Raw genomic sequence first — 13,449 nt, 5'->3', positions numbered from 1 at the left:
GCTTAATCTTGCTGTGCCGTGCGACAGATCGACGCTACTTTATGCGAATGCGTAACGGGCGGGATTGGCCAATTGGACTCAATCTGTAGGGTTCTTGTGCCCCCACTTACTAGTTACGCAAAAACCTACTCCGTAGCCGACAGCGGAATCGCGTCTGACTCACGTCACGGACGTCCAGCTTTTTAAATCTCCAGCATCACTGACTTATCCTGCCCCAAGCTGCATCTTTCGACGCGGACCGAAAGACACCCTTTCCAACAATAACACCATCAACTTAGACCCGCGTGCGCTCTCCAGCACAGTCGATATCATGTGCGGTACCTGCAACGGAGACGCTGCTGGCGCTGTCCCGCCCGCCGCGAACTCGACGACGGACAATGCTGCTCCCTCGGCATCGACAAGCAACGGCGTCTATCCTGCCCAGGGCAAGCCGGCGTCTTCTCCCTACCAGGCTGTTCAGGACTACATCTCGAATGTTGGCAGGTTCAAGATCATTGGTACAGCACTTTCCCCTCCTCCTCGCGTGCATCACAGCGACTGACACTGTATCTCAGAGAGCACTTTGAGAGAAGGAGAGCAGGTACGAATCCTCAATTCCTACGTCGACCCGACGTCTATTTCTTTTTCACGATATTCACATCGGCTATCAGTTTGCGAACGCCTTCTTCGATATCGACACTAAGATCAAGATCGCCAAAGCACTGTAAGTAAACAGCATCACAATATACGGTGAACCACATACTAACACAGTTGGCAAAGCGATAACTTCGGTGTAGACTACATCGAGCTGACCAGCCCTGTAGCTAGTCAAGGTTCTTATGATGACTGCAAGGCCATCTGTCAGCTTGGTCTCAAGGTTCGTTGTCAACTGCAGTGTCATCGGCGCGCGGCATGGCTACAGTTTGATAGCGAGACAGTCGTCGCTTTCAATAAGTGGGACACATAACTAAGCACTATGCATCTCTAGGCCAAGATCCTTACGCACGTCCGCTGTAACATGGAAGATGCGAGGAAGGCAGTCGAGTGCGGCGTGGATGGTGTCGACCTGGTAGCCTCCTCCAATTCTCTTTCGATTGCTCAACTACTTATGCCATGTTAGGTTATTGGAACATCAAGCTTCCTCCGGGAATATTCCCACGGCAAGAGCATGGACATGATAAAATCCACTGCCCTGGAGGTCATTGCCTATGTCAAGAGGTTTGCTAGCCACCGAGAAGTCAACCCGTGCCGCCGTGATGAGAGCTAAGTTCAAGTTCAGCAAGGGTATTGAAGTGCGCTTTTCAAGTGAGGACTCCTTTAGGAGCAACCTCGTCGATATCCTACACCTCTACCAAGCTTGTGACAAGGCTGGTGTCGACCGAGTGTACGGACATCATTTTCCACCGTGTCGCATGCGTTCGGTTAGCTAACGGATCCCAGGGGTGTCGCTGATACCGTTGGCGGAGCCACGCCGAGGATGGTCTACGACTTGATCAGGACACTGAGAGGTCAGTTCCCGCGTCTTCCGATATCACCTGCAGACTCCTATAACTAACTCACATGTAAAGGCTGTGTGGGCTGCGACATAGGTAACCTTGGCCATCATCTAGCTCCCAACTCATGGAAACCCTTGGCTAACCCTAACCCTAGAGACCCATTTCCACGACGATACTGGCTGCGCAGTTGCAAATGCACACTCCGCGCTCGAAGCTGGGGCCACGCACGTCGACACCAGCGTGTTGGGAATCGGCGAACGCAATGGCATCACTCCGCTGTAAGTACGATAACCGTCCGTCTTGAGGAACAGCAAAACCGCTGACCCTAAGAGAAGTGGTGCTTTGATGGCCAGGATGGTTGTAACAGCACCGGACTATGTCAAGTCGAAGTATAATCTCAAGTCGTTGAAGAGCTTGGAAACCCTGGTTGCCGATGCTGTCCAGGTCAATATCCCAGTAAGGACAAGGAGAGCATTCTGATTCTGAACTCTGATGCGTTGAGCTAATCTACTTCCCAGTTCAACAATCCTGTGACGGGCTTCTGCGTACGTTCCGCCCCTCCACCAGCCGACACTCATGCACATTGCCACCTCCTCTGCCCATCTTCCCTTGCATCGCTGACCTCACCCTATCTTTTTGCCCCTGTGTCCAAGCATACTTATCTGTTCCCGCTAACCTTGAGATAGGCATTGTAAGCTATTCATTGATCAATGACGATTACCTGACTCTGTTCCAACTAACTCGCACACAGCACTCACAAGGCTGGCATCCATGCTAAGGGTACGATGAGGAAGTTGCAGTCACTTCTATTCCAGCGCTGACTGTGTTACAGCTATTCTTGCTAACCCATCAACCTACGAGATCATCGATCCGCACGACTTCGGAAGTGCGTCCACGCCCGCCACCTTCCTATTCTATCGAGTCCTCTGTGCTAACGTCTACTTTTAGTGACACGCTATGTCTCCATTAATTCAAGAATTACGGGCTGGAATGCTGTCAAAGCCCGCATCGAGCAGCTAGGCCTGGGCTCGGAGTTCTCCGATGATCAAATCAAAGAAGTGTACGGACCTCCCCTCTTCTCCGCGGTGTTTCACTGCACGGGCGATATTGACACTATGCGCAGGACTGCCAAGATCAAGCAAATGGCGGACATTCGCCCCCTGGCTATTGACGACACCGACTCAATCATTAGGTCTTACCATCTACATCTGCAAACATAAGCCGGAGATGAACGAGTTTGTCTACTACATGAAGGCGTGTGCAGAAGAGGAAGCAAAAGTTTGGGTACTTCGATTAGATGATGATAGATCAATGAAAAAACAAGGATCTAGGCATTCATTGCCACAACGCTAGCATGCTATGCTCGGCACTATTTAAAGTCCTATGCACGCTGCGTGGAATACCTTTCTCCGTTGCGTATCGGGTTGTGGTTAGGCTAGCTAGGCCTTGGCTAGGATTCGAGGTCGTTGGGCTGGCCGTGCGGGACGGCTCTACATCATGAACGAAAATGGATTCAAGTTGTTAATTACGTTAGGTACTTAGTCAACAGACCAATCGGGTGCAGGCTGTTACAAATGTCACTTAAGGTTACGATCTTAAGTGGGTCCACGTCACCTGACTAGAGCCTTCGCACAAAGATGGGAGACATTATGGCTAGTTGCAGCAAGCTTAATTGATAGTGGCGGTGCAAAACGCGACCTTTTGTGGCTGAACGCGTACAGTCGCGTGTTGCCTCCACGCTATCCATCATGATTCACTCCAGCGGTCGCGATTGAGTCTTGCATCTCACATCTCGCATCCATGTACGAACCTCCAGCCCATTATCCCATTTGCATCCGTCTTTCTGCATCGCAGCTCTTCTGCATCGTCACCACCTTCTGCGGCTGCGCTTGCATTTCCCGTTCGACACCGGCAGCGGCGGCGACGCCAAGATGGCGCTTCTAGAATTAAAGGCTCCTGTCGACTATGTCGCGCAGCAAGGTTGGTATTTCTGAGTATTTTCAGAGGGCTGCACCGGGCGCTAACGACACGTAGGTGCCTTCGAGGAGTTCCTCAGCGGTTTCAAAACGTCGCCTGAGCACACAATCACCACCGCCATGGGCGACATTACCATCGAGGAGGATGATTTGAGTGACGAGTACGACTTTATGGATGAAGACGACGAGTTGCGTGAGCGCCGCCACCAGGAGAGGGGGAGGGAAAATAAAAGGGCTCCCCAGTACAAGTACAAGCAGCTGTTGCAACAGCTAGCGGACAGAACTATTGACGAAATCACCATTGATCTCGACGACGTGTATGCTGTGAGTATGCTGTGCTGCGGCCCAATTTGATTGCGTGGGCAAGAAGCTGATGCTCTCTCCAGTGGGAAGGTCAAGGCGAAGAGGATTTACACCTGGTCGACTCAATTGAGCTGAATGCAAAGCACTACGTCGATATTCTGTCCAAGGCAGTGGACAATGTCATGCCATCACCCAGCACGGATGTCAAGTAAGGAGGATCAATACATGCGGACAATGCTCCCGTCACCGCTAACAGGGGGCCAGCTTCAAGGACGACGTTCTCGATGTTTTGATGGCTCGTCGCCAGGCCCGTAATCGTGAACTCCAGGAGGCCGCGGAGCGTGACCCTACTGCCGAGGACGACAAGTTTCCTGCGGAGCTCACTCGACGGTACACTTTGGTCTTCAAACCCAGATCGGGCACCGCTGAAGAACCCGCCAAGGCTCTGGCTGTTCGCCAAGTTAGAGGCGATCACCTAGGCCACCTGATCACGGTCCGAGCCATCGCCACACGCGTGTCTGATGTGAAGCCGATTGTGCAAGTCAGTGCTTATACCTGCGACCGCTGTGGATGCGAGATCTTTCAGCCCATTACCGATAGGCAGTATGGACCGCTGACGATGTGCCCGTCCAAAGATTGTGAAGCGAATCAGTCCAAGGGTCAGCTTAACCCCTCCACCCGAGCATCCAAATTCTTGCCCTTCCAAGAAGTCAAGGTTCAAGAAATGGCCGAGCAGGTCCCCATTGGTCAGATTCCTCGCTCCCTGACCGTCCTGTGCTACGGCAGTCTGGTGCGAAAGATCAACCCTGGCGATGTCGTTGACATCTCCGGCATCTTCTTGCCCACCCCTTACACAGGCTTCAAGGCCATGAGGGCTGGTCTCTTGACCGACACCTATCTCGAGGCCCACTACATCCACCAGCACAAGAAGGCCTACAGTGAGATGATTGTCGACCCTCGACTTGTGCGACGCATCGACAAGTATCGACAGACTGGCCAGGTCTACGAGCTGCTCGCCAAATCTATTGCCCCGGAAATCTACGGACACCTGGATGTGAAGAAGGCTCTGCTGCTCTTGCTCATCGGTGGTGTTTCCAAAGAGATGGGTGATGGCATGAAGATTCGCGGCGACATCAATATTTGCTTGATGGGCGACCCTGGTGTCGCCAAGTCTCAGCTTCTCAAGTACATTTCCAAAGTTGCCCCCCGCGGCGTATATACCTCGGGTCGTGGAAGCAGCGGTGTCGGTCTGACGGCCGCGGTCATGCGAGACCCCGTGACGGACGAGATGGTTCTTGAGGGTGGTGCTCTTGTTCTTGCCGACAATGGCATCTGCTGTATTGACGAGTTTGACAAGATGGACGACACCGACAGAACTGCCATTCACGAAGTCATGGAACAGCAGACCATTTCTATTTCTAAAGCCGGCATCTCGACATCTCTCAATGCCCGTACGTCCATCCTGGCGGCCGCCAACCCTGTCTATGGGCGATACAACCCTCGCATCTCTCCCGTTGAGAACATCAACCTTCCCGCCGCGCTTCTGTCTCGATTTGATGTTCTTTTCCTTCTCCTCGATACCCCATCCCGTGAATCAGACGAGCAGCTCGCAAAGCACGTCGCTTTTGTTCACATGAACAACCGTCACCCCGACATTGGCACCGACAATGTCGTCTTCACACCTCACGAAGTGCGCTCGTACGTTGCCCAAGCGCGGACGTACCGCCCTGTGGTCCCCGAGTCCGTCTCAGACTACATGATCAAGACATACGTCCGCCTCCGGGACCAGCAGCAGCGAGCCGAGAAGAAGGGCAGGCAATTCACCCACACCACCCCGAGAACTTTGCTCGGTGTCGTCCGTCTCGCTCAAGCCCTAGCCCGTCTCCGCTTCAGCAGCCAAGTCTCCCAGGACGATGTCGACGAGGCACTGCGCCTTGTCGAAGCCAGCAAGGAGAGCCTCAACGCCGAAGCCAACACCGGTCGCCGCGGCCTGAATGCCAGCAGCAGAATCTACAACCTCATCAAGGCCCTAGCCGATTCCGGCGCCTGTCGCGCCGACGATGCCGATGACGACGACCTCGGGGTTGAGCTGAGCATGCGGAAGGTGAAGGAGCGCGTGATTGCCAAGGGCTTCACCGAGGACCAGTGGCTCAATGCCCTGGACGAGTACACAACGCTTGACGTGAGTATAGCAAAACTATCCGGGAGTCAAGGCTCAAGGCTAACGAGGATGTCCCAGGTATGGCAAACCACTGGCAATGGTGCCAGACTGGTGTTCGTTACTGCTGGCAATGACGACGAGGACGGCATGGACGACTAAGCACTGGGACACTCGAGAATGTTTGTCGATTTCTGACTTGGTACGGCGTTCTGGGAGAATTTTGGCGGCGGTAAATGGAGTGGCGACACTGCCATGTGTTGGACACGATACACGCCGCACGTCACGCGGGACGCTTGACTCTGGTTCTTGCATCTCCATGTCCTTTTCATGTCCGCCGTGTCTCCGGAGGGGGGGGGGGCGTCTTTCTACACCATAGGACATATCTTGACCTTGACCTTGGCAGGGTGTCATAATGCATGATGAGTTAGCTTGGAAAACTACAGGCTTACTTTATCCCTTTGCTCCATCCACACCATCGTGTCCACTCGGGTATCTGCCTCTGCCTCTGTGCGGGCAAATCCCCAATCTACAAAGAGACGGACGGCAAGGACAGCAAGGAGCAACAGCACACCACGCATAGTGGGGAACCTAGAGGCGTGGTGGTGGTGTTGACCAAATGACCAAATGGTTTCATCCGAAACACATGTGTGATCCGAGTCACGGGGGCGGCTTTCCAAAAAGCGCACCGCAGACGGCATCATGTTTACGCTGGCGGTTGTGTGTTCTGTCAACGCCGGTCCTCTCGTCCCCCCACCCGCAGCGACATCAATAGGTAGCTTCTCCAACGTGCAATACGCCAGTCTTTAATTCACGTCAAAACCGCCACTTGGTCATCCGCAATGCCAGGGCTCACGTCTCAGTAGAGTGTATTGGCGTTGTGTGGTTGTATGGTACAGGCTACAAGTACGTCGTCTCACATCCTCATGGTCATAAGTGACGCCCTCTCCATCTCGCCGACAATCCCATGCCCGCCGAGAGCCCACTTCTCTGCCACGGTCCTCGTGTTCAAGACGCTGCGCAGCATACCGCTTGCACCCCAGTACTCCATCAACACCCTGCCCTCGTCCTTGGACACGCCTCCAATCCGAAGGACGAAACTGTTCTTGAGCGACTCGTACACACGCTCGTCGTACCTTCGCTCATATGGATCGGGCTTGGGGATTTCGCGGCCAGCCTGACCGGCTTCCAGTTGGGAGAGGACAAGCTCCTGGGAGGGATGGTAGTGCGTATTGTTGTCGGATGTGGCGGCGATGACGGCACCGCCGTTGGGCAACGTCGTCTTGCCCGAAATGGCGTCGACAAAGAGCCGCACCAGGGCCAACTCGTGGGCATGCACCTGGTTGAATGACGGGTCGCGGTAGTCGCTCATCCTGTTGATGTGCGCGAGGCCGTCGAGGGCGAAGAGCACCGGCGGCCGCCCTGGCAGCGTGAGTTCCGTCCACAGGGCCTCGAGGGTCGGCCAGGCGGTTTCGCTTTCCTTGGCGCTGAGAACCAGGTCCGCCACGGTGGCACCCGGGTCGAGGTGGGCGAAGCGAGACCAGTCCCTCTGGACGTCGAGTTTCTCCAGGGCGGCCCTGTTGGCCTTGTAAATGTTCTGGAGGAGCTTGAGGGTGTAGACGGGCTGGGCGAACCGCACGGGCTCGGTGCCTTCGACGGGGGAGTACTCGGTGTTTCCGTTGGAGAGGTCCTGGCCTGTTTTTCCCGCATTCGTTAGCAAGCTGAGACGGGTCCAAACCGCGCAAGAGGCCGCCCTACCTTCGGGAATGTGCACGACAACCCAGCCATTGAGCAAGGCATGCGACATGGACTGCAGAAGTGCCACGCTCTTCCCGGACAGTTTGCTTCCCGTCAGCACACACTTCAATGCTTCCTTCTTCTCGACGGCCTCTTCCATCTTGCTCATCAGCCGGACTGTCTCCTCTCTCACCAGGAAATGCGGCCGTCTAAACAAGTTCCACGTCTGCGTCGTCTTGAATGCCTCCAGAGCCCTCAGCTGATCGACCACCGCATCTGGGAGGGCAAACATCTTGCCCTTGCTGTCCAACTTGGCCATGGTATCGGGTGACAGGTCTTGCATGTTCTCGACCGGTAAGGCGCTGTTGTTGCTTAGTTGGATGCGCTTGCGGAAGGCCTTGCGCTCTCCGGGGTTAGGTTTCTTGACAGCCACCACGTTGGTCTTCCTTTTGAACGTCCGCTTGGTTTTCTTCGGAAGATCTCTTCGGGATTTTATCGTCGGGGGAGGAGCAGCGGCCAGAGCAGTCGTAGTTGACAAGGGTGCAGCTCGCGAGAGGACGACAGGACGGATACGCGGCGCAAGGGGGATGGAGGACCTGACGAGGCCGCGGAGGGAGCAAGCCGTCGACGAGGCCATGACGGCCAGGCTGGACATGATCTCGGCTAGGACAGTTGCAAGATGCGGCACGACTACCACAGCCACAAGGGGGCCAATTGGGCCTTGCAGTGTCGTGGTCCGTGGAGAAGTGCGAGATGCGGAGGGTTTATTTTGTTTGCAACTCGGGTACAACCAGCCAGCCTGCTGCCCATGCGGGCTGGCGGCAGGGTGCGCAAAAGCCCGGAAAATGAAAATTCCACGCCGTTGATCCGGCGCCCAACAACCGCGCTTATCAATCTCCGAATTCCTCCCAAGTCCCACAAAAAAGTCGGCAGTTCGAATCCGACCGTTGACGACGTCTGCGACTTCGCACCTACCTACCTACTCCCCCGCCAGCAAATCTCGCCGCTCATCAACAATGGCCCTCCCCGGCTCCAGGCCCAAACTCCCCGTGTCCGTGGACAAGCCCACGCCGTACACGTTCGACCTCGGCCTCCTGCTCGCCGAGGACCCCAACACCGTGACCCTCGACCGCTCCTCGCTCGAGCAGTCCCTCGCCCAGGTGGCCCGCGACGGCGCCCAGTCCCTCATCAACCAGCTCCTCACCACCTGCCCCGTCAGCTCGACCAGCGACGGCGTGCTCCTCTCGCTGCCCGCCCCGTCGACCGCCCTGCCCCGCGAGAAGCCCCTGCCCGAAGCCAGGGCCAGGACGAAGTGGGAGCGCTTCGCCGAGAAGAAGGGCCTCAAGGCCAAGACGAGAGAGCAGCGCAGGAACCTGGCCTACGACGAGGAGACCGGCGAGTGGAAGCGCAAGTGGGGATACAAGGGTCTGAACAAGAAGGGCGAGGACTATCCCATCGTCGAGGTGGACATGAAGAAGGAGAGGGAGCGGAAGGAAGGAACCAGCATCAGAGGGGACGGCAGGCGGGAAAGAAGAGAGCGGGTAAAGCGCAACGAGAGGAAGATGAGGAAGAACCAGAGAGATGCATCGGGGCGCTAGGAAGGATTAATGGACGGCAGCGTGAGAGAAACGCCCACGTCTCAACGAATTGTCCATTCGCAGCAGCAGGCAGGACTCGGAACTTGGGTGGAATGGAATACCCCCCACCCAAAACTCATCGGTTTGTTTATCGCCACGGCGTCCCGTCGCAAACTTGGAGCCTGGAGTTGCATCGTGCTTTATATAGTCCTACTCAAGTAGTCGCAAAATTCAAATTTTGTGTGTGGAACGATTTTCAATACATCAAGGTACAATCCTGCATCTGCATAATTTTTTTCTCCCGTTCCTGGAATCTCTACCATCTAGGCCAACGTCTCTGTTCTTTCTTCAGGTCCTTTAGCCCTCCCCTGTATTTATTTGCTTCTTCAACCATGAGACATACTCCAAACGACTCGCCCTTGCTTATTACTATACACAGAAACTCGAAGTGTCTCTCTTTGTGCTCTCCGCCATCGTTGCCTCTCGCGAGGAAGATAAAGAAAAAGAAAAAAGAAAAAAAACTTATATGTTAGGGGCATGAATGCAAAAACCCTGGCTTCATGATTATCGGCCCTTGATACTTCAATTTCTGCTGCACCCGCCGTCACTCTCCATCAAGCTGCAAACCGCCCACGAAAAATGCATCCTGTCTGCATTCTTTGTGTGTCCATTAAAACTAGTAATTTAACAAAGCACGGCTAAACACGATGATTTAATCCAGTATCGAGAAGCATAAAACAAAAATTTTGCAAATGGCATGGTATATGAAGACTGGAGCCGGCACCCACATCCACTTCGCCGTTATAATGTGATGATTCGATCATGGGTATACCAAACAGCCAAATGGTTTGACTAGGCTGTGTCAAGAGTCAAGATAGGGGGGAGGGATCGACACGCTGTAGAACGACTTGATTTGCCGCAGTAGTGACAGGCAGAAAAGCAAATCATGTACGAAACCAAACGACAAGAAAATAAACAGGGGGCAGACAAGGCGAAATCAACAGTGAACCCCGTCGTAAAGGCGTAAAGTGACAAAGAGACGGCGCAGGCAGTACACGAGTACACGAGTGGGAGCGTGCGCTGCGCGGATATTGCTGCGTCGGAGAGGAATTTTCAACAGCCGGCTCGCCCGGTGCGCAGTTGCACCTCCGTGGCGGTCGCTGCACGGCTAAAAGCCGATGGGAGACAGCGGCTTGATTGGAGACAGCGGGCGAAGCTGTCTTGTCGTCTCTTGCGGTTCGCGCTCACTGTTGGTGGTGAAATTAGTCGAGATCGACGAGATTCTGGAACCAATACTTGCATTGGAGCCAGAGAATTGACGTTGAAGCGCCCTGCTGCTGTGGCCGTAATCGGACGGTTTGTTGCTGTCAGTTGACGACGGCTGACGGTCATTGTGTTCGACTCCATGTGAAGGACCATTGGGCTTGGTTATGCCCCTGGGCGGCGGTTGGTCGAACAGCCTGTACTCTTCTTCAATGAACTTGGCCTCGTTCTTGCAACCTATCCAACAATCTCTCCAATCACACACCAGGAACTTGAAGCAAAAGGCATCAATCTTCATGCACGGTTGGAAACAGATGCACAAGTTCCTGAAGTCCATCTTGTTCTTGTCGGAATGGGACAAGAGAAGACTTAGGTGACACGTGATGGCAAACAGGAGGTAGTAGTTAAAAGGCGACAGGTTGGACAGTTCCTCGATGAGTAACTGCGGCACTTCAGTGGCCCCGGCGCACTCGCGGGCGATGCGGTCTTGCGCTGCTTTGGGAAATAGTTCGTCTGGGAGTTCACGTAGCCACGCCTTGAGCATAGAGCCAATAATGTTGATGTCGTAGAGGTCGTCGTCCTCGAACAAATTGACGTCGTATTCTAGGCGAAATGTTAAAATCACGTCAAACCAGTCTTGGCCGGGGGGTTCGAGACAAGGGATAGCCTACTCTCGTCAAACTTTCTCTGCCACTTTTTTATTTGTGCGCCACTTCCAGGAACTCGGTATAAGCCTTCGACATCGCAGCCGTTGTAGTTCAAGTAGTCAATGGCTCGCCACGGAAAAGCCGGCATCCAGAACTCCGTCTTATCTCTCGAGCTCTCGAGCCGTTTGGAAATGCGAGTTATTCGAGTCTGCTCCACTAGGGGAAGGTTGAGAACTTTTAGGACGTAGTGTTCATCGTCCACGGCATGCTCGCGCTCCGCAGTGCTTCCACTCCTTGAGCCCTTGCCAAAAAGCCCTTTACTGATGATATCAGCGGCCCTTGTCGAAGAACTCCGCAGTCCGCTAAAAAAACCGGAATTGTTCTCTTTAAGCGAGGAGGGAAGAGCTCCTCTCTCTTTATCTCTCGACGAGTCACGGCGGGCGGCCCTATCCTCTGATCGATTCCGTGCGCCAGAGTTCATCATGTCTCTGAATGCTCGGTCCTGAGCCACGGGCGCGGTGCGGGGAGGTACAGCGTCGTCGTGATACTCGTCTCGGCTCGGCGTAGCAGGAACGAGGACTGGGCCGTTGCTCGAATGGTTCCGGTCTTTGTCCCTATGGGACTTGCTTCTGCTCAACAAGCCGAACGACTTGGTCTTGGTCCTCTTCCCGCCTGGCGAGAGGGCAGATGTGCCGTCGCAGTCTCCAGCGGACGACAGCGACAGCTCGGATCGGGACGGTAGTGGCGGCTTCTGCAGGTACTCTTGAGCATACGGAAAATCTATCAGTGGCAAATCAAGTTAGCGATCCCATCCGTCAGAGTGCCGAGTCGCTGGGCGTTGAAAGGACAGCAGGCGGCCCGAGACGGGCCCAAACGGTGGGAAATCCGGCGGACGTCCTCATCTCCGCAGCCACTGGGCTCGTGTCTCTTGCAAAGACTCGAGAGCATCAAACTTTGCGGTTGCAGGAACACCATACTTGCAGACTTTGGAGCACGTGGCTCTTGGGGCCCCCTGGCGGCCAAGTGTTCCCGCGAATGCGAGAACTGGGGGCGGGAATCGTGCACGACTTGGTTCGAGCTGTTGAAGGACTTGTCGGAGTGGAAAAAGCCACTCCTGGTCGACGGCCGCTTCCCTCCGTCGGCGTGGCGGACGGCTAGGGACGGCGATGCTGGGTTCTGGTCGTGGTATTGGGCAGATTGGCCGGGCTGTAGTTGAAGTTGGGGTGGGCGACGGAGACGGTTCGATTCGCAGGCTGGCGTCTGCAGATGTCCCCTGGCAGTCGGCGTCTGCGAAGTCTGGCGTCGTTTGGCGGCGGCAAAGCGGCTGGTCAAGGAGACGGAGGGTTGGGAGCGAGAGTGGGATTGCGAGTGAGAAGGCTCCGGCTGAGGCGATTGCAGCGACGGCTGTGACTGCAGCGACGGCAGCGAGAGCGACAGCGAGGACTGCGTCGAGACGGGCGACGACGCTGGGTGGCCGGGCAGGGCCTTGGCAGCTTGCACGGCCGTTTCAGCAGTCGAGTCGTTGCATGTGGCAGTGCCAGACCCCGTCGCCTGCACCGTTGCCTGCAGGCCGAAGCCGGTGGCCGCTGCTGCTGCTGCTGCTGATGCGGCGGCGGCGGCGGCGGGTGCAGTTGCGGTTGCGGTTGCGACTGCGCCAGTTGCCCCCAGACGGAGGCTGCGACTGTGCGTGTTGTCCGGGTTAGCGTTTGCGCTCGTGTTGGCCTTTGTGCTGGCCAGGCCCAGAGGCAGTGGCTGCGGCGTGGGCCGGCGTCCCATGTTGAAGGTCAACGGCTGGTGGCTGGTGGCTGGTAGCTGGTAGCTGGGGACTGGTAGGCTCAGATGCCCGTGGTGGCCGGCGGCCAGCAAGGCAAATGGCGCCTGGCTGAGCCTCGTGCTAGTCTCTCAGTCAACCCTTGCAGCTTGCAGCCGGTCTGGTGGCCAATGGCCGCGGCAGAACGACGGAGCGGCGTTGGGTGTTGTTGCTTTATTCCTAGGACTCTGCAAGGAAAAAGACGAGGACGAGAGGGAGAGAAAAGGGAGCCGTCTGCCGTTTTGCTGCATAGGACAAATACAATCTCAGCGAGCCAACTTGGTCGTTGCCGTTAGCCCCTTTGCCTCCGTATGTCAGATGTCACGTACATACAATAGGGAGCACCACTCCGTACGGAGGCAGCAACTTGGCTCAGACGAGCGCTAGTTGATGTGGCCCGAGGGATGATGATGGATGGATCAGCATGGATCAACTGTGCAAAGTTGATCAATGCGCGTCTGGTTAATTGTCCGTCAATGCCTGGGCCGAAGGGGTGGGGTCCA

General features: G+C 55.4%; 5 protein-coding genes across 5 annotated transcripts; 3 read left to right on the top strand and 2 right to left on the bottom strand.

Moving 5' to 3' along the window:
* Positions 1-310: 310 nt before the first annotated feature.
* Positions 311-2,695, top strand: MAM_05926 (homocitrate synthase; the record flags this gene model as incomplete). The annotated part of the gene is made up of 15 exons (XM_040824724.1): positions 311-497; positions 555-580; positions 651-703; positions 760-856; positions 968-1,048; positions 1,100-1,197; positions 1,259-1,363; positions 1,420-1,487; positions 1,548-1,568; positions 1,630-1,753; positions 1,808-1,931; positions 1,994-2,020; positions 2,237-2,255; positions 2,308-2,361; positions 2,424-2,695. The coding sequence occupies 15 exons, from the start codon at positions 311-313 to the stop codon at positions 2,693-2,695; spliced, it is 1,356 nt and encodes a 451-aa protein (XP_040677406.1).
* Positions 2,696-3,406: 711 nt separating this feature from the next.
* MAM_05925 (DNA replication licensing factor mcm7) lies at positions 3,407-6,074 on the top strand (the record flags this gene model as incomplete). Its single annotated transcript, XM_040824723.1, has 5 exons — positions 3,407-3,455; positions 3,510-3,775; positions 3,838-3,962; positions 4,019-5,936; positions 5,994-6,074. 5 exons carry the CDS (start codon positions 3,407-3,409, stop codon positions 6,072-6,074), a joined length of 2,439 nt encoding a protein of 812 aa, XP_040677405.1.
* A 754-nt stretch (positions 6,075-6,828) lies between these two features.
* On the bottom strand, positions 6,829-8,304 carry MAM_05924 (uncharacterized protein; the record flags this gene model as incomplete). Its single annotated transcript, XM_040824722.1, has 1 exon — positions 6,829-8,304. One exon carries the CDS (start codon positions 8,302-8,304, stop codon positions 6,829-6,831), a length of 1,476 nt encoding a protein of 491 aa, XP_040677404.1.
* A 361-nt stretch (positions 8,305-8,665) lies between these two features.
* Positions 8,666-9,247, top strand: MAM_05923 (ribosome biogenesis protein; the record flags this gene model as incomplete). Its single annotated transcript, XM_040824721.1, has 1 exon — positions 8,666-9,247. The coding sequence occupies one exon, from the start codon at positions 8,666-8,668 to the stop codon at positions 9,245-9,247; it is 582 nt and encodes a 193-aa protein (XP_040677403.1).
* A 1,147-nt stretch (positions 9,248-10,394) lies between these two features.
* On the bottom strand, positions 10,395-12,912 carry MAM_05922 (RhoGAP domain containing protein; the record flags this gene model as incomplete). The annotated part of the gene is made up of 3 exons (XM_040824720.1): positions 10,395-11,092; positions 11,161-11,916; positions 12,114-12,912. The coding sequence occupies 3 exons, from the start codon at positions 12,910-12,912 to the stop codon at positions 10,395-10,397; spliced, it is 2,253 nt and encodes a 750-aa protein (XP_040677402.1).
* Positions 12,913-13,449: the final 537 nt, after the last annotated feature.

Source organism: Metarhizium album (assembly GCF_000804445.1).
Source record: "Metarhizium album ARSEF 1941 chromosome Unknown scaffold_16, whole genome shotgun sequence".
NCBI lineage: Eukaryota > Fungi > Ascomycota > Sordariomycetes > Hypocreales > Clavicipitaceae > Metarhizium > Metarhizium album.
Note: the sequence above shows the minus strand (reverse complement) of the source record. Positions and strands in the feature narration are given on the sequence as shown.